Here is a 19,051-nt window from a genome sequence, read left to right on the forward strand (position 1 = left end):
CGGAAGTAGTTCTTTTCTTGATCGTATACTAAGGTTTGGGTCTGCACTGAGTTCCAGTGGGATCACATCATGCTCAAAGGAAAATGCTGAAGGTTTGAAATCAGTGGCTCCCTGAGTAGAGAGAGCGGTGTGAGTCCTGTCAGAAGAACAGAACCGGTCAGAGAGGAAGTCTTAGGTGTGTCAATTGCATAAATAGAGGAATGATGCCAAATTAGCAGAAGCGGTCTGTGTTATGTTAGTGAATTTAGAAAGCGCTCCCTGCCCCTAATTCCTGTGCAGAGTTAGGCAAATAGGGGAGGAGCCCAAAACAGGCGTGTGAAATGCTCTCTTCCTCTCCTCTCAACCTCAGAAAACACAACTAGAGTTTAAGTTTGTATAACTGGGCAGAGTCTGAGGGAGACGCCAGTGACTGGTGCACTTCTCAGTCCCAGGGACCCTTAGACAGTAGCATCATCATGGGGACACAGGTGTATGCGAAATGGGCAGCAAACCCATCAGACAGCACCTGCCTGGCCAGCTCCACCTGGGGGAGGTCCCGGGATCCACTGGAGGACGTGAGTCCCACACCAGGATGAAGATGGAGTAGGTAGTGAAATGGGTGAAATGAGCATGTGGGCTTTGGGGACTGCAGACCTGTCCTTCTGTCTCTGACCCCCTGGTGAGTCAGTGTAGAGGGCGGATGGAGGAGTCGCTCGTCCCTGTCCTGTGGCCTGTTCCAGGCGTTGGTCTCATGGAGGTAAAGAGCCCTCAGCAGGGACACAGTGGAAGCTCATTCTCCTGGTGACCTGTTGACATTGGCTTTTGGTAGAACCTGGCAGGGGTGGCTGCTCTGGGCTGATTTCTGTGCTTTTCCTATTGCTTTGGAGGTGGGCCAGGCCACAGCATGAATGGGAAGGAAACAGGACAGCCATCCTTGTTCAAGGGAGTGTCTGGGGAAGACCTAAGAGTGGAGGAGGATGTTCAGGGATGAGCATCCTAGCTGGAATGAGGAGGGAGGAAGATGAGGAACGTGGAGGAACAGGAGACAGTCAGAAACACCCATGGCAGTGAGCCGTGCAGGGTATAGTGACTTCAGAGACCCCAGGGACCAGGAGTCCCTTGGCTGTCCCCACCAGGACTAGGGAGCCTTGAAAACACTCCCATGGCCAAGGAACCCCAGAGTCATATGAGATAGGGTGACTTTTGGGACAGGGGGTTGGTCAAAGGGATGGAACATGGATCTCAGGCCCTGATGGACAGGGAACAGGTGTGGCCAGAACCTCCTAGGATTCTGCATCCAGGATCCAGTCTCTATAGAGGGTGTGGGTCATTTATTCATTCATTCATTCCCTCATTCATTCATCCATCCATCCATCTATTCATTCATTTCTTCATGAGAGAGCCTGTGTTGGTGCAGAGTGTGAGTGGGGAGGGAAAGCGAAGTCCTTTACTTTATCCCCTTATGGGAATGATACTGACACATTGAGAAACATAGGATTTCAGATGCAGTGAGGGGGTTGTGGATCTAAGGGAGAGGCCTGGACAATCCTGGCATTGACCTTGCCAGTTAAGGTGATTTCGTTCTAGAGTAAAACTGACTAATTCTTTATTTACTTCTTACTCTCCAGACCAGAATCTCCCTCTCTGAGCTGTGGATGCCCAAGACGAAAGGAAGCAAACCTGCGACAGGTATCGGTCTGCAGATGCCTCATAACAAACAGCCCCCCAACCCCGGTGGAGGAGAGGAGGCGGCTCTGGCTGCAGACGGGCCTCACATGTCTCTAATCTGCCACCTATGGCCTGTGTGACCCTTGTTAGTGACTGTCTCCCTGCCCCTCAATTTCCTTTCAGTAAGTAGGATAAGTGCTATTTGGCTGTGAGGTTGTTTGTGAATTAACCTCAAAATATTTCCAATTACTTGACCTCATTTCTGCACAGAGGAGCTGCCCAAATGAACAGCATTTATGTTTATTTGCCTCCAAGAGAGAGGACCCTGGTCTGATCCCTGGTGGCTGCCAGGAGCATCTTCTCCTCTCTGTTCCTCCTCCTGGGGACTCTGAACTTCCCATGGAGTCACCTGTGTCCCTCAGGGCAGTGGGTTCATGCCCTAGTAACCTTGTCTGTCTGTCCTCTCCACATTGAGTAAAGCAGGACAAGGCTCTGTCCTTGCCCACATGAGACGGGACAGGGACAGCTCTGGCCAGAAACTGACTCTGCATCCAGGATCCAGCTCCAGGAGCCATGGCCCTTGGATAGCTGGCAGGTCTTTGCTCCCAGTTGGCCGTGCCCAGGAGGCCACAACACAGCCCTGGCACAGGCTCCCCTGGGTCACTTGGAGTCAGGAGCCCTGGGGCTGGGCTTCTCTGTGATCCCAGGGGGCCCGTCAGGCCAGCCCTGACCCAGTTCTCCAGGGTCTTCTCAGGGTCAGGCCCATGGGGAGACGATGGGGTGCTTGGCTGAGGCGGACCTCCCCCTGCTCAGTCCCCCCATCAGACTGTCCTTCCTCTGCAGCGAGTGTCTGCAGGGTCTGGATGCAGGAAGGGGATTCTGATCTGTGGAAGTTCATCTCCCCTGTGTGTGTCCTGCACTAAATACCCAAACCCTAACACAGGATGTAATGCAGAGGGGGACACAGGCACAGCCCAGCCCTGAGAATCCCGTGTGTGGGAAGCAGACTGACCGCAACACCCAGAGGTCATGGGGAAATACTCACGGTATACACGGAACTGGCCAGCTGCTTCTTCATTCACAAGATCCGCCTTTATGACTTGCAGGGCGTAGAATCCTGTGTCATTCAGGGTGACGTTCTGGATCAGCAGGGAGGCATTGGGGTATATTGTCTCTCGGCCGCTGTATGCGGGCCCTGGGGTAGTTAGTTGAGTTGCTATTACATATCCTATAATTCGACGGTTGCCGTCCACGCTTTGCCCTTTGTACCAGTTGAAGCCAGCAATATTCTGGGGCAGATTGTGGGTGAGTAGAAGAACCTCCTTCCCCTCTGCAGCATTGGATGGCACGGATTCAATAGTGAGCTGGGCACTGGTGGGCGGGTTCCAGAAGGTTAGAAGCGAGGCTGGGAGACAGGAGAGAGCATCAGTCAATATTAGGACTGTGCACTGGGATGGAAGGATGGGGCCCTGGGTCCTGAGCAGGTCTCTTCACCCCTCTACCTTAGGGGTGTGTGTGTGTGTGTGTGTGTGTCCTACTGGACCAAGGTCAGCAGTGTGACCCTCAGCACCTCTGACCTTGGCATTTCCCTGTGTGGAATCCTTTTCCTCAGGGGTCTGCACGGCTCCCTCCCCACCGCCCTCAGATCCTGCTCACATCAGGGGATTCTTGGGAGACCCCTTCCCTGACGCCTCCTCTGGAGACCCTGGGTCTTCCCTTTCTGACCTTTCCCGGCTCTGTTCCTTCCAGGGCTCGTGTCAACACCTGACCTCACATTCTAGATCTCTTTGCGTGTCTGTCTTCCTCCCCAGGAGAGTGTAAGCTCTGTGAGGACAGGAACTTGTGTGATCTTGATTGCACCCCAATGCCTGGGACAGGCTGCAGATCCTGTGGATGAGCTCTTGAGCCTTCCCAGGACCCTGCACGGCCTGGGGTTTATTTGCCAGTGTCTGTGGTAGGCGGGTGAGGACAGTGTTGTATGCCCGGATTATGCTTTTTTCTTTCTTTCTTTCTTTTTTCCAAAGAGACAGGGTCTCCATGTTGCCCAGGCTGGAGTGCAGTGGCTGTTCACAGGCACGATCCCACTACTGATCAGCACGGGAGTTCTGACCTGCTCCGTTTCCAGCCTGGGCCGGTTCACCCCTCCTTAGGCAATGTGGTGGTCCCCCGCTCCCGGGAGGTCACCATGTTGATGCTGAACTTAGTGCGGACACCTGACTGGCCTAGCGCACTACAGCCCAGAACTCCTGGACTCAAGAGAATCCTCCCGCCTCAGCCTCCGAGTAGCTGGGACTACAGGCATGCACCACTGCGCCCAGCTATGCTTTTATTTAAAGTGTCATCTGATGCAATTATTATGATTTTTAAACATGTAGTGGCCAGTAATGATTAACTAGGGAAATCAAACACTTGAGGTTTTCCTGCCCCTTTCCAATTCCAGCTCAATGTGATTTTTCTGGTGTGATTCCTGTCCCTCTCTGATGTCCTCTTCCCTATTCAGGCTCCAACAGGAGCCCTCTGTCCCTTTCAGAACCCCATCCTCCCCAGGAGACCCCAGCCAGTCTCTATGCTCCCTCCTCCCACCCTCCTCCAGGTTGTCCTCCCCTCACCTATGAGCAGGAGCCTCTGCCAGGGGATGCGCCATCTGTGGGAAGGGGCTGAGGGGAGCCTCATGGTCTCTGCTGCCTGCTCTGTCCTCTATGGAGAAGAGCTCGGTTTCCAGGAACGCTCTTGTCAGGGCTGCCGTGACTGTTGGTCTGCTGTCCGTCCTTCCTCTGCCCTGAGTCTACTTCTAGGGCAGGAGCACTTCTTAGGATCACGTGGCCATGGGTGTGGTCTCTATTCATGAATCCTCTGTCCCCTCCCCTCTCATTTCTGCCTCTTTTGTCCCTCCTCCTTTTTCCCTTCTATTTTCGGTTTCCCAGACAAAGCTTTGAATAGCAGGGATGGACCCCATCCCCTGGGAGGACAATCTGCCTTCCCCAGTGTTGACCTCTGCTGTGTTCTGTCCTTGGGCTGTCACACCAGGGGGATTATTTTCCTCCATGACAGAGAAACCCAGCTGGGCCCCCAGTCTCCCCATGCTCTCCAGTGCTCTGGAAAGGTGGGATGACACCTGGCAGGAAGGTGACAGAGGTGGCTTTGGGGAATAGAGAAGGGCTCACTGGGTGGTGGCTGGGGAGGGACCAGCCCTCTGTCTCCAGTGTCATCAGCCTGGCCTCTGACCCAGGGATGGAGGCCCAGCCCCAGGGGTCTCAGGAGGCCCCAGCTCCTGCATGTGGAGGGGGAGGTGTCCTGTGTGTCCTGGAAAGAGAGGACAGTGGTGGAGGGAGGTGGGAGGCTCTGGGCTCTGCTGTCTTTGGGGAAGGCTCCAGGGGGACTCACCCTCTCCGTGTCTGTTGGCTGAGCTGTGCCTCAGGGCCTGTCCATATTCTTCGTGACCATACTGGGTGGTCTCTGTCCTCTGTGAGGCTGACTGTCCTGTGGTTACCCCGCCCCCTCGCCCATGGTGGTACTGGGAGGGAGTCAGAAGTTCCACAGGGACCCCTGGCAGAGCAGGGTCCTCACAGGACCCAGAAAGGGACAGAGCAGGTACGTGGGAGAGATCAGAAGGGTCCGTTGGAGCAAGGGATGGAAAGCAGGCTCCATCTCCACCTCCTTAGCAAAGCCAGGTTCTTGTCCAGGGGAATCCATTTCCTGAGTGTTGTCTGTATGCTATGTCGCCCCCTGGAGGGCGAGCGGAGACCTGTAGCCTTGTCAGGAGCTGCTCCAGGGATGCTGACCAAGGGTCCACGTGGTGTGAGCGGGCCCTGAACCCTGGATTAATTAGGCTGCAGGGTCAGGGTGGTCCAGGTTCTATTCCCACAGGGCTCTGCCTTTCCTCCTGAAGCTCCGGAGTTCAGGACCCGTCTCTGGGGCAGCCGCGGGCACTTGCTGGCCTCCTCCCGTGCTGGCGCCAGTGCCCCTGCGTCCACATGGAACAGACTCTGACCCTGGGCAACACGGAGGTGATATGCTTCTTGTTAGAGATCTCCCACACATTTGACTAGTATTTATTGAGCATCTGTTCCGTGTCAAGCACCGGGCTGGGCCCTGGGATTCCACAGAGAGCAGGATAGACGTGGCCCTTGCACTCACGGAGATTCTCTGTAACAGGGAGACAGGCGCTCAGTGAACTTCGTGGGACTGAGGAGTTAATGATAATGAGAAGGGCTGTGAGGTGACAGCACTGGGGGCGTCGGAGCTTGTGAGAGCCCGAGCTGTCCTGGAAAATGCCCTTTTGGCTGAGCCCAGGGAAGGAGAGGTGTCAGGGGCAGGAGCTGCCTTCGAAGGTCGGCGGCCGCTGGGCAGGGAGGAGCTGACAGGGTCCCTGTGTGGAGCTTGGAGGGCGAGGAGAATGTGGGCCAAGCTGACCTGGGTGAGAGTGGACCCTGCTGGGCTATGGGCCCAGATGAGGGAGGTCAGCAGCCCCTGGGAGGTTTCAGGCTGGGAAGAACTCTGCCTCCCTCTGGTGGACAGGGAGGGAAGCGAGGACGGCAGCCTTGAACACGGGTCCCGCACGTTATGCCAAAGTGCCACCGGGTTCCAGCTCGGTGAGCCCCAGTCTCTGTGGCTCCAAGTATACTGTCCCCCCTCTTTCTCAATGAGATGCCCCCAAATGCAGATTTTTGTCGCCTTTTGTGAGTTTGTTTTTGTCTGCAGGAGGCTGCACTGTGCAGGCCCCCAGTGGGGGTAGGGAGCAGTGATGTCTGGGTCTGAGTGCTGGGCAGGGGTCTGGGAGTAGAAGAACGTATTAGTCTGTCTTTGCATTGCTGTAAAGAAATACCTGAGACTGGGTAATTTATAAAGAAAAGAGATTTAATTCGCTCATCGTTCTGCAGTTGTACAGGAAGCATAGCGGCTTCTGCTCCTGGGGATGCTTCAGGAAACTTACAGTCATTCTGGAGGGTGAAGGGGAAACTGGCACATCTTCATGGCAGAGCATGAGTAAGAGAGAGGGGGGAGAGGCGCTCCCATTTTTAAACAACCAGATCACGCAAGACCGCTGTCACAGAAACAGCATCAAAGCAGAAAATCCATTGGGCGCAGTGGCTCATGCCTTTAATCCCAGCACTTTGGGAGGGTGAGGCAGGTGGATCATGAGGTCAGGAGTTCGAGACCAGCCTGGCCAATATGGTGAAACCCCATCTCTACTAGAAATAAAATTAAAAATTAGCTGGTTGTGGTGGGGAGTGCCTGTAGTCCCAGCTGCTCAGGAGGCTGAGGCAGAATTGCTTGAACCTGGGATGTGGAGGTTGTAGTGAGCCGAGATCCTGCCACTGCACTTTAGGCTGGGTGACAGAGCAAGACTGCGTCTCAAAAAAAGGCAGAAAATCTAGTCACATAATCGAATCACTTCCCACCAGGCCCCACCTCCAACACTGGGGTTTACAATTTGACGCGAGATTTGGGCGGGGATATAGATCCAAATCATATTGGAGATGGAGGGGCACGAGGAGGAAGGTAAATGTCAGAGGAACAGAGAGGAGCAGGGACAAGACAACCTCACTTCTCACTCCCTGGGGACCAGAACAGGGGACCCCGACTCTGGGGATGCAGCACCACACACTCTCGGTATCCCTGCATCAGGGGAGGTGCGAGCTCCTTGTTCATGGGACGTGGCCTCACCTGCTTAGATAGCTTCACACTCACAGTCCCACCCTGGACTACAACCTAACAGAGTCTGTGTCTTCCTCTCCTCTCCTGCCCATTCCTGGGTTTTCCTTCCAGCACCATCTTCTCCCTGTGGCTTCACCTGCTCCCGTTCCAGGCAGCTGCCCCTGGATCTTTGCCCTGTTACCGTCTCTGGACTTACTGGCCTCTGCCATTTGTTCTGAGTCCTGAGCCCTGTGAGGGAGGAAGGGGGAAGCTGGGGTTGGTGCTGTCCAAGGTGCTGCTCTCTCTGGACAGCTTGAGTGAGGGATGCTGATGTGTCACCAAGGAGGAGGCCCCAGGAGGGAGCTGTGTCGGGGTGCCTGGGTCAGGGGGAGGGGGCACCTATGCCAGGGTGAGCTGTGAACTGCAGGGACCCTACTCCGTGTCATCCATCAGCGCCTCCAGCTCCGTGTCCCTCTCTGTAGCTGATTCTCTGGTGTGATCGCTGAGCCTGTGCTACAGTCCCCCTCACAAGGCCTTGTGGTCAGAGCTGTGTGTGGAGACCTAGTATGGGGGTCTCCTGTGCTCACACAGAGTGCCCCGGGGACAGGCTTCATGATTTCCCTTGTCCCAACCCACAGCAAGATCTGGACAGGGGGCTGGGTCAGATAAAGTCAGATCTATGAGAAGGATGTGTATCCTGGCGGTGCTGAGGTCTGTGCCCCCAGCTTAACTCTCAGTCTCTTTGCAGATAATTTATGTTGTGCATCTGCAATTGGCTGGGAAGTCTCATGTCCTTAAATCCTTGGTTATTTCTGTACAGAAGGTCATGAGGGCCTGCACATGGGTATAATGAGGACTATCTGATTAGGATGGGTATATTTTACATGGTGGGCTTTCCCTCTCCAAGTGCTTTATAGATGTGGTCAAATGTATAAGAAAATATGCAACATTAATCATGTTAAGTGTACAATTAAATGCCATTAATTACATTCACAATATTCTACATCCTCACCACTATATTTTTCCAGAAAATTTTCATATCTCACATAGAAATTTTATACTATTGATCAATAACTCCTCACTTTCCCTTGCCCCAGCCCTTGGTAGCCACTGATGCGCTCTCTCTCTCTGTCTCTCTCTCTTTGAGACTTTTTGCTCTTTTTGCTTTATGCTTTTTTCCTATTTATGCTCAAATTCATATACTTTTAGATCTTTCCTTAAATAAGAATATGTCCCCCTAAGTAAATGTAATCAGTGACTGGACACTGTCGGTGTCTCACTCCCAGCCCCTGTGTGGTGACAGTGCCCTGCTTCCCCAGCCCATACCAGAATTAACTCAAAGTGGATCAAATGCCAAAATGTAATTGAAAAATGTATTCAACTCTTAGAAGAACAGATAGATAAGGGTAAAATTTCATGACCTTTGATAAGGTCCAGCGCCCACGTCATCGGGGAGGAGCTGGGTTCAGGCGCAGGAGCTGCGCACTCAGGGTCCGGATGCCCCTGCCCTGTGTGGGCGCTGGGGACATGGCCGTGTGCCTCTGTCTCTAAAGGTTCTGTCACTCAGGATCTGTGTCCGAGGGCCTTGGCTGGGCTGCTGTGGAACCTTCCACACGGGACTTTCCCAGTGGGGGATGCGTCCTCCCAGGGATTTCAAGGATTCTCAGCTGGAAGAATCAGGAGGGATGTGGCAGCCACAAGGGTGCAGGTTTCCCTCAGGGACAGAGGGCACCAGTGGCCTCCAGGCTAATCTGTCACCCCCAGAGTCAGACCCCAGGCATGAGGGTCGTGTGATACTCCCAACCCCACCTCCACAGGACCCCGTTGCTGGGTGGTCTGTGGGAACGTGGCCTACCCTCCATGCAGTGCAGGAGAGGGACCCTAGAGGCCCTTTTGTGTGGAGTGAGACGAGGGATGCACGTTAGGGCAGGAGCCGTGTCCCAGGAGGCAGGAGCCGTGAGAGGATGGGCAGAGGGGAGGCCCACAGCCTGCCCAGTGCTGCAGGCTACACCGGGGTGGGAGCGCTTCCTTGGTGCACTCAGCCTTGTCCCTGAAACATGCCGGAACTTCTCACTTCAGCGCTTCTTTCCCACTGAGGCTCCTCAGGTCTGTACTGTTCTTGAGCTCCCAGCTGAGCCTCCTGACCCATCTGATGCCCTGAGTCCTATGTCACCCTCTGTCCCCATCATCCTGTGCAACTCTGTGGGATGCCCAACTCTCCGGACACCCCCAATCTTCTGAATAGAGGCCGAGTCCTGCCTTCCTGTCAGTCATGGGGCCAGCTCTAGGCTCCCTTGTCCTGATCATCAGTCACCCCAGGAGGGGCAGCAGCTGAGCCAAGGGGAGGAGCAGGGACAGGTGTCAGCCACTCTGCACCTGCATGTCAGAGCGGGGGCGTGGGAGGACCCCTGGAGTGACTGAACATCTGATTTAGAAGGTGCTAGCTTGTGCTTAGGGCCTTTGAGATTTAACAGGAAAAGTAGGGTTATTTCCTGTTTTGTAGGCACAGTAGTTTAAGCTTGGAATCACAGGCTCCCCTTGGATGTCACTGAAAATCTCAGTCCCACCCATAGGGGCATGAAATCCAGAATCCACACCCTGGCCCAGGGCGGCCAGGGGGGCTCCTGTGTCTGTGCAGCTGCTGCAGGAAGATGTGCTTTCTGATGGGAACAGTGCTCTTGCCTCCCTGGAGGGCAGTGCCCAGCTTCCTGCAGCCCCCTCCCTGCAGGCCCCACCCTCTCTGAGTCTCCCCCCTGCCTAGGGTCTCTGAGCTGATGGGCCCTAGGGCACTGTGTGGGTCATTCATGCTGTTCGCTCTGCCTCTGATGCCTGCCTGGTGTAATGTCTGCGTTCCTGTGTCCAGGACCCTGCAAGTTCTCTGGGTGTGTGTATGTGTGTTTGTGTGTGTGATAGGCCTACACACAGGTGAGATCTCAGGGTGAGGGCATTTGACACATTTAACAAACATTTATTTAAATGCAGGGGTCATGGAGCAGGGCGTCTACTTATGATAGATGATGGTTTGTACTGTAGGTTGGACCACTCCTTCATGGCCTCTCTGCGCACTGACCCTGGGTTCCATCACTAAAGGGGATCCTGTTCTCCTCCTCCCACATGGGTCCTGGGCTTGGCCATGTGACTTACCGAGGGTAATGCATGCAGGCAAGTGGTCTGGGTCAGTCCCAGTCACGCTATGGGGGCCTGGCATGGTGTCTTCACTCCTTCCTGATCTGCCACAAGAACAGTGTCCCCTGGTGACCCCTTCATCTCGGGTGCATTCAGGAATCCTGCCATGTGTCACACCCCTGCTGTCCTGTCAGAGTCACCCTAGGAAAGGCCTAGAGTGGTGGCTTCTCCCATGTGGGCTTTGAGGTCGGAGCCCGGAGCCTGGTTGCCCCCATCCAGGGAGCCACCTCCCCTTAGGCCTGGGTGTCCTCAGGAATCTGACCCCAGCAGCTCTGCTCTCCAGACCCCATGGCTCTGGCCTCAGCTTCTGCCATGTGTGGGCATCAAAGGCTCTGCCCTGCCCTCATGCTGTCCCCATGGGGTGGCCACGAGAGAGCCTCTGTGGGAAAGTGAGGACCCTGGGTTGGAGCCTGTGTGGCCATCGCAGGCAGCCTTGCCTGGGGCTGATGAAAGGGAGGCTGCAGTGATTCACTGGGAAGCCGGGTGCTTGCTGGAGCTGTGAGGACATGTTTACCAGGTGATGGAGGTCCCTCTTTTTATTATTTGTCATTGGTGTCTGCACTGTCTCCATCATGATGGAATGATGCGGAATTTCAGGAAAGGCCATTTTGCTTCTGTTCTGCTAATTATGATGTTTTTCTAGCTAATCTGTTGATGTAGCAAAGGCAATGGTTGATTTTCAGGTGTTAAAATCACCTTGAATACCTGGGGAATAAACTCACCGCAGTAAATCCTGGCTCCTTTTGGTCATATTTTATTTGTGGATTTTCCCTCTCTGTTCCCAAGCAAAGCCTGCAATCTTACCTCCTCGTTGTGTCCCGGTCTGCTTTTCACGTGGTTTTACTGCCACAAAAATGAGTTAATGTGTATTCTTCCTTTCCTGTTCTCTGGGAGAGTTGTGTAAATTTGATAAGAGCTGGTGTTTGTTTTGTGCATTTTGTTGTTGTTGTTGTTGAACGCAAAAAGATTTTATAATTCTCTTTTTTTGTGGGGGGGGGGACGGGATCTCACTCTGTTGCCCAGGCTGGAGTGCAGTGCCACGATCTCGTTTCACTGCAATGTCTGCCTCGTGGGTTCAAGCAATTCTCCGGCCTCAGCCCCCGGAGTAGCTGGGATTACGGGCACCCGCTACCACGCCTGGGTAATTTTTGTATTTTTAGTAGAGACAGAGTTTCACCATGTTGGCCAGGCTGGTCTGAAGCTCCTGACCTCAAGTTATCTGCCTGCCTCAGCCTCCCAAAGTGCTGGGATTACAGGCATGCGCCGCTGCACCTGGCTGATTTTATACGTCTTTTTTGTGAAGTAAAATGAACGTAGCAGTAACGTCTGCATTCCCATGTGCTCATGAAAGCCCAGCCCAGATTAAGATACAGTACATTGTCTGCATCAAGGCTCAGGATCTGAGGGGTAGTCCTGGGCAGGGTCACACAGTGGAGAGTGGAAGGGCCTGGACAGGCTGGGCGGGGTCGGCACCCACCATGGCTGACGCAGTAACTGCAGCCCCTGGGGTGTGGGAGAGAGAACCTGGGCCTGCCGGGACAGCATGTCCTGGAATGTCTTTTACATCTTTTGCCAAATGGTGGAGAGAGAGAACAAGGCCATTGTCCCATTTCAGCATGTCCAGGCCTGAGCAGAGGGTCTGGCCATGGCAGGGACACTGAGTTCAGGGAGAATCCAAGACACATGTGGTCCCCCAGTGTCCTGCACATGCAGCCAGCCCTGGGCTCTCCCTCTGTTCCTTGGGATTCCCCTGCCTTCCCTCAGGGGCCTTGACCCTTCCTCTCAGGCTAACCCCGGTGGTCTGACTGCTTTCTTGGGTCCTCTGTCTCTCTCCTGGGTCAACATTCCCCTGGTTCAGCAGCGGACGGTTTTTCCCCTCTGGCCAGGACAGATGCGACTTCTTCAGGTCTTTCCTCAGCTTCTCTCTCCTGGACCCTTTTCACCCTAGAAGCAATGGGTCCTGGGTTATCAGGGCATGGGGTGGATGTATCCAGGACAGGGACTAGGGTGCTGTGTCTAGGTTGAGAGGCTGAGCTCAGGACACAGAGCCGGTCATTGCTGAGGGTAAATGACCAAAGGTAGATGCAGGGAAGTAAGTTCCGGATGGTCAGAGACAAGAACCATCCAGGCTGGGCCTGGATGACCCTTCCTCCCTGTTCCCTGATGTCCTCTTTCCCCAGCCCAGGCCCCGCCAGCCCAGCCCCAGGGCAGCCATTCCCATCTATGAGGTCAGTGTGCGTGATGAATGTTCTGGTCCTACAGGACCCAGGAAGACCCATGGTCTTCCCCACCTGCTGTCCTCACACAGTTCCGGGGATGAAGGCCATGCACAGCTCCTAGCCTGTGTCCTTCTGTGAAGGCACGGCAGATGTGCCCATCTGATATCAACAGAAAGGTGAGCAATGGAGGAGCATCCATGGGTGCTGTAGATCATGGGTGTGGTTTCACTTAACCCCCAGTGTCCTGAGCCTTCCTGCCCTCTTCACTGAGGCCCTGGTGGCATTGTCTATCACTGGCCTCTGCAAATAAACTTGCCTGTCCCCAAATTCAGAATCCTGGTTGCTTAGTCTTGATAACCAAGGAGTGGGAAGAAGGTAGATGCCAAATGAATTCTCCTGGATTGGGAGCATGAGCAACCCCCTTCTCCTTCAATGCACTACTATAGTCACTGGCATTTGAAAAAGCCACCATGTTAAGGCTATCTATAACCAAAGAGTTCATAGAGAGTCTCTGCCACTGAAAGCACCCAGAAAGAAAGCCAAATGACCATACTCAACATACAATATAATAGTATCTTCAGGAAAAAAAAATTCCATCAAAGCAAAAGTAATTCAAAAATAAAAAGAATTGACTATTTCTACAAATGAGAAGGAACCAGTGTAACAATTCTCAAAGTATAAAAAAACAGGATGTTATAATAACACTCCAAAAAGATCACAGTAACTATCCAGCAATAGGTTCTAATGAAAATGAAATCTTTAAGATACCAGATAAAGAATTAAAAATATTGATTTTCAAGAAGCTCAATAAGATCCAAATAAATATGAAAACTAATACAAAGAGGCCGGGCGCGGTGGCTCACGCCTGTAATCCCAGCACTTTGGGAGGCCGAGGCGGGTGGATCACGAGGTCAAGAGATCGAGACCATCCTGGTCAAAATGGTGAAACCCCATCTCTACTAAAAATACAAAAAATTAGCTGGGCATGGTGGCACGTGCCTGTAATCCCAGCTACTCAGGAGGCTGAGGCAGGAGAATTGCCTCAGCCCAGGAGGCGGAGGTTGCAGTGAGCCGAGATTGCACCATTGCACTCCAGCCTGGGTAACAAGAGCGAGACTCCGTCTCAAAAAAAAAAAAAAAAGAAAAAAGAAAACTAATACAAAGAAATCAGAAAATCAATTCAGGATACAAATTAGAAATTTACCAGAGAGATAGATATTAAATAAACAACCAACTGGAAATTCTGGAAATTAAAAAAAAAAAAATCATTGAAAGAATTACAAAATACAGTTGAAAGTTTTAACAACAGACCAGACCTAGCAGAAGAAAGAATCTCAGAACTTGAAGACAGGTCTTTAGAATTAATCTATTAAGACAAAAATAAAGAAACAGAATTAAAAAGTGAACAAAGCTTTTGATAGGCGTGGGACTAAGTAAAACATCCAAACCTATGAATTACAGGTATTTCTGAGGGAAGAGAAAAACCATAAAGTTTGGTCAACCTATTTGAGGAAATTATTGAGGAAAACTTAGCTAGTCTAGTTAGACATCTAGGCATTCAGATAGAAAAGGCTTAAAGAACATCAGGCAGGTAGATTGCAAGAAGGACCTCACCACAACTGTAGTTATTAGACTGTCTAAGGTCAACATGAAGGAAAAAATTTGAAAATCAGCCAGAGAAAAGTGTTTAATCACCTGTAAAGGAAACCCCATCACACTAGCAGTAGAATTCTCAGCAGAATCCCTACAAGCCAGAAGGGATTGAGAATTTATTTTCAAAGTACTTAAAGAAAAAACAACCATAAACATCAACTTTGAATTTTTTTTTATCCTGCAAGAATAAACTTCAAAATAGAGAAATAAAGTCTTTCCCAGAAGCAAATGATGAGGGAATCTGTCACCACTAAACTGGTCCTGTAAGAAATGCTCAAAGGAGTTCTAAACATGGAAATGAAAAGTCCATTAAAAAAAAAAAAAAAGGCTGGGCACGGTGGCTCACGCCTGTAACCCAGCACTTTGGGAGGCCGAGGCGGGTGGATCACGAGGTCAAGAGATCGAGACCATCCTGGTCAACATGGTGAAACCCCGTCTCTACTAACAATACAAAAATTAGCTGGGCATGGTGGTGCACGCCTGTAGTCCCAGCTACTCGGGAGGCTGAGGCAGGAGAATTGCTTGAACCCAGGAGACGGAGGTTGCGGTGAACCGAGATCGCACCATTGCACTCCAGCCTGGGTAACAAGAGCGAAACTCCGTCTCAAAAAAAAAAAAAAAAAAGTAACTAGCTGACAATTATCATTAGGACAGGAAGAAAACCTCACATGTCAATATGAACCTTGAATGTAATCCATTTACATGCTGCACTTAAAAGATACAGACTGGTGAAACAGATTAAAAAAACATGATCCAAGCATATGCTGCTTGCAAGAAACTCTACTTATTCATAAAGATCCTAACAGACTGAAGGTAAAGGGGTAGAAATAAATATTCCATGCAAATGGAAACCAAAAGTAAGCAGAAGCAGCTACATTTAAATCTGTCTCTGAGGAGGGATGTGGGGAGACCTGAGGGGTGACAGGTGCTCCTGACACTGAAACCTGATGTCTCTGCTAAAAAACTCTGGGTCGGTCTGTAAGGACTCACCATCTTTCTCATACGAGGAGACCCAGGAATTCCGCTGAGGGAGATGAGGGAGAACTCCCCAGAGAGAGAGGGAGGAGGAGGAGGGACAGAGCCCCAGCCCCACCCCTGGATTCTGATTTCATCAGGCTCTGCTCCCTTGTTCTGAGGACTTTTGGGGTCAGATGGAGACTTATCCACCCAAACACTCTGACTCTTGTGAGATAATGGACATGAATCCTCCCTTCTACCCATAATACACATTCCAGCCAGCCCTCAGGTGTGAATACTGTGCAGATCCCCCGAAGCGCACACAGAACTTGGCCTGACATAAGACCGCAAATCCAATTTTGATGATTCATTGGTGGTAGACTAGAGAAGGGCTTGCGTGAGAGATTTGTAGGATTTAAAGCGTGGAGCAAACATGTGATCAATGCTTAATGATCATGCTGAATTAAACCTTTCCTGATTTTTTCGTTTACATTTTCCTGAGTGTCCACCAGATGGCAGCAGAGTCCCTCCTGGCCTGGAGCCTCCCCAGGGGCTGCTGACTTCCCTCAGCAGGACCCACAGCCCCCCAGGAATTCCCACCACTCGACCCGTCACCACTCGACCCACCTCCTCCTCGCCCTCCGAGCTCCCCACACGGACTCTGTCAGCTCCTCCCTGCAGCCCAGTGGCCATCCACCTAAAGCCACTCCTGCAGGCAGCTCCTGCCCCCACATCCCCTCCTTCCTGGGCTCAGCTGAAAGGGCATCTCCCGGGGCAGCTCCCTGTGATCCTCAGAGCCAAATCACAGCCCTTCTCTCATTATCATTAGGTCCTCAGTCCCACGACATTCACGGAGCACCTGTCTCCCTGTTTCAGGGAAACTCCATGAGTGTTTCCGTCCTACTCTGTGTGGAATCCCGAGGCCCAGCCCCGTGTCTGACATACGACACATCCTCGATGAATACTGGCTAAATGCGTGGCGGCCACACAACAGAAGCACATCGCTTCCGGGTGACCGCCACAGTCAGGGCCTGTTCTGTGTGGACACAGGAGCACTGGCATCATCCCAGCAGAAACCCCATGCCCAGCTGGGTTTCTCTGTCACAAGGTAAGTAAGCCCCCTGGTGTGACAGACCTCAGGCCAGAACACAGCATAGGTCAGCGCTGGGAAAGGCAGGTTGTCCTCCCAGGGGACAGGGGTCCATCAGCCTTGCTTCTGAAAGCTTTGTCTGGGGAACTGAATATAGGCAGAAGGGGTAGAGGAGGAGGGACAAAAGAGGCAGAAATGAGAAGGGAGGGGACAGAGGACTCCTGAGCAGAGACCCCACCCCTGGACCATGTGACCTTGGAAAGTGCTCCTGCCCTGGGAGGAGGCTTAGCACAGAGGAGGAAGGACAGCAGAGCTGAGAGTCACAGCAGCCCTGACAAGAGCGTTCCTGGAGCCCAAGCTTCTGTACACAGAGGACAAGCAGGCAGCGGAGACCATGGGGCCCGCCTCAGCCCATCCCTGCAGAACGTGCATCCCCTGGCAGGGGCTCTTGCTCACAGGTGAGGGGAGGACTCCCTGGGACCAGGTGGGAGGAGGGCCAGAGAGACTGGCTGGGGTCTCCTTGGGAGGACAGGGCTCTGAGAGGGGACAAAGGGACTTCTCTTGAAGCTTGAATGTGGGAGAGGACACGAGAGAGGAACAGGAAACCAGAACAGGAAAATCACATTGAACTGGAATTGGAAAAGGTCAAGAAAATCTCACATGCTCTCTTTTCCTGGCTAATGAGCACTAGCTGCTACATTCTGAAACATGATAATAATAACTATATCATATGACATTTCACATAAAAACATAACCAGGGCATAAAACATTATCCCTAGCCACCAACTTCAGACATTGGCAAATAAGCCCCAGTATGTGGAGGGCCCTGGGAACTCTCATGAGCTCATCCACAGGAGTTCGCAGATGGTCCCAGGCACCGGGGTGCAACCAAGATCACATAAGTCCCTGCTGTCACGGAGCTCACGCTCTCATGGGGAGGAAGACAGACACGCAAAGAGATCTAGAGTGTGAGGTCCGGTGTTGACAAGCACCCTGGAGGGAACAGAGCCGGGAGAGGTCAGAAAGGGAAGACCCAGGGTCTCCAGAGGAGGTGTCAGGGAAGGGGTCTCCTAGGGATGCCCTGATGTGAGCAGGTCCTGCAGTGTGGAGGGAGCCGTGCAGACCCCTGGGGAAGAGGATTCCAAAGAGGGAAATGCGAAGGTCAGAGGTGCTGAAGGAATGGGAGGGGCACACTGCTGACGTTGATCCAGTAGGACACACACACACACACACTCACACACACTCACACACACACTCACACACTCAAGATGGGGGTGGGTGGAGAGACCTGCTTGAGACCCAGGGCCCCATCTTTCCACCCCAATACACAGGTCCCAATATTGACTGATGCTCTCTCTCCCTCCTAGCCTCACTTTTCACCTTCTGGAACCCGCCCACCGCTGCCCAGCTCAGTATTGAAGCTGTGCCACCCATTGTCGCAGAGGGGAAGGAGGTTCTTCTGCTTGTCCACAACCTGCCCCAGGACCCTCTTGGCTACAACTGGTACAAAGGGGAAATGGTGGATGCCAAACAGCGAATTATAGGATATGTAGTGAGATCTCAAATAACTACCCCAGGGCCCGCATACAGCGGTCGAGAGACAGTGTACGCCAATGCATCCCTGCTGATCCAGAGCGTCATCCCAAATGACACAGGAAGCTACACCCTACAGGTCATAGACACAAATCTTACGAATGAAGAAGTACTCGGCCGATTCGACGTGGAGGGTGAGTGACTCCTCCGTGACTTCTGGGCGCTGGGGGTCAGGTCTACTCCGCACACACGGGGTTGTCAGGCCTGGGTTGTGCCTGTGTCCCCGTCTACATTTTGTCCTGTGTTGGGGTTTGGGCATTTAGTGCAGGACACACACAGGGGAGACAAACATCCACATATCAGAATCCCTTTCCTGCATCCAGACCCTGCAGACACTCGCGGCAGAGGAAGGACAGTCTGTTGAGGGGAACTCAGCAAGGGGAGGTGGGTCTCTGCCAGGATTCTGTGCCCTTCCCATGAAAAAGACCCTGGAGAACTGGGTCAGGGCCTGGCCTGAGGGGTCCCCTGGAATCCTCACAGAGAAACTCAGCCCTGGAAGGACCAGCCCCAGACCCCTGTCCCAGCGCTCCTGACTCCAGGTGACACTAAGGAACCTGGGCCAGGGCCCCCGACTCCAGGTGACCCTAAGGAACCTGGGCCAGGGCCCCCGACTCCAGGTGACCCTAAGGAACCTGGGCCAGGGCTCCCGACTCCAGGTGACCCTAAGGAACCTATCCCAGGGCCCCTGACTCCAGGTGACCCTAAGGAAACTGTGCCAGCACTGGGTTGTGGCCTCCTGGCTGACCTGACTGGGAGCAAGGATTTGAGCTGTTTGAGGACCATGGCTCAGGGAGCTGGTCACCAGCCAGGGCCCAGCCCCCAGGGCCTCATCTGGGCAAGGACAGAGCCTCATTCTTCACCTGAGACTCAGCCCCAGGAGAGGACAGATGGACAGGATTACTAGGACCTCAGCCCCCTGGAGGAGGAACTTAAGAGAGGTCCTGGCTGGGGAGGTCCGTGTCTTCAGGGCAGAAAGAGAAGAACGATTCTGCTGTAAGCTCCTTTTACACCAGGAATCAGGACCAAATCGCCCACTCCTGGAGGCAAACAGATGCTGCTCTTCTACTCA

General features: G+C 52.9%; 2 protein-coding genes across 12 annotated transcripts in view; one reads left to right on the forward strand and one right to left on the reverse strand.

Moving 5' to 3' along the window:
* LOC116530843 (carcinoembryonic antigen-related cell adhesion molecule 6-like) overlaps window positions 1-4,459 on the reverse strand; it is a 75,777-nt gene extending 71,318 nt beyond the window's left edge. For 9 of the 10 annotated variants that reach the window (XM_032249270.1, XM_032249269.1, XM_032249268.1 and 6 more), the window contains exons 1-2: window positions 4,257-4,459; window positions 2,693-3,052 (exon numbers count right to left, since the gene is read on the reverse strand). In XM_032249270.1, the coding sequence (XP_032105161.1) occupies window positions 2,693-3,052; window positions 4,257-4,320 (424 nt within the window). In that variant the 5' untranslated portion in view covers window positions 4,321-4,459. The remainder of the gene's footprint in view (window positions 1-2,692; window positions 3,053-4,256) is intronic. The other variant, XM_032249277.1, reaches the window with a different exon arrangement.
* Window positions 4,460-16,670: 12,211 nt separating this feature from the next.
* The window catches only part of LOC116530855 (carcinoembryonic antigen-related cell adhesion molecule 8-like), a 9,447-nt gene continuing 7,066 nt past the window's right edge, over window positions 16,671-19,051 (forward strand). For both annotated transcript variants that reach the window (XM_032249306.1, XM_032249308.1), the window contains exons 1-2: window positions 16,671-16,847; window positions 17,757-18,116. In XM_032249306.1, the coding sequence (XP_032105197.1) occupies window positions 16,784-16,847; window positions 17,757-18,116 (424 nt within the window). In that variant the 5' untranslated portion in view covers window positions 16,671-16,783. The remainder of the gene's footprint in view (window positions 16,848-17,756; window positions 18,117-19,051) is intronic.

This window comes from Sapajus apella, unplaced genomic scaffold (genome assembly GCF_009761245.1).
Source record: "Sapajus apella isolate SASKATOON/1434 unplaced genomic scaffold, GSC_monkey_1.0 scaffold68, whole genome shotgun sequence".
NCBI classification, from domain to species: Eukaryota; Metazoa; Chordata; class Mammalia; order Primates; family Cebidae; genus Sapajus; species Sapajus apella.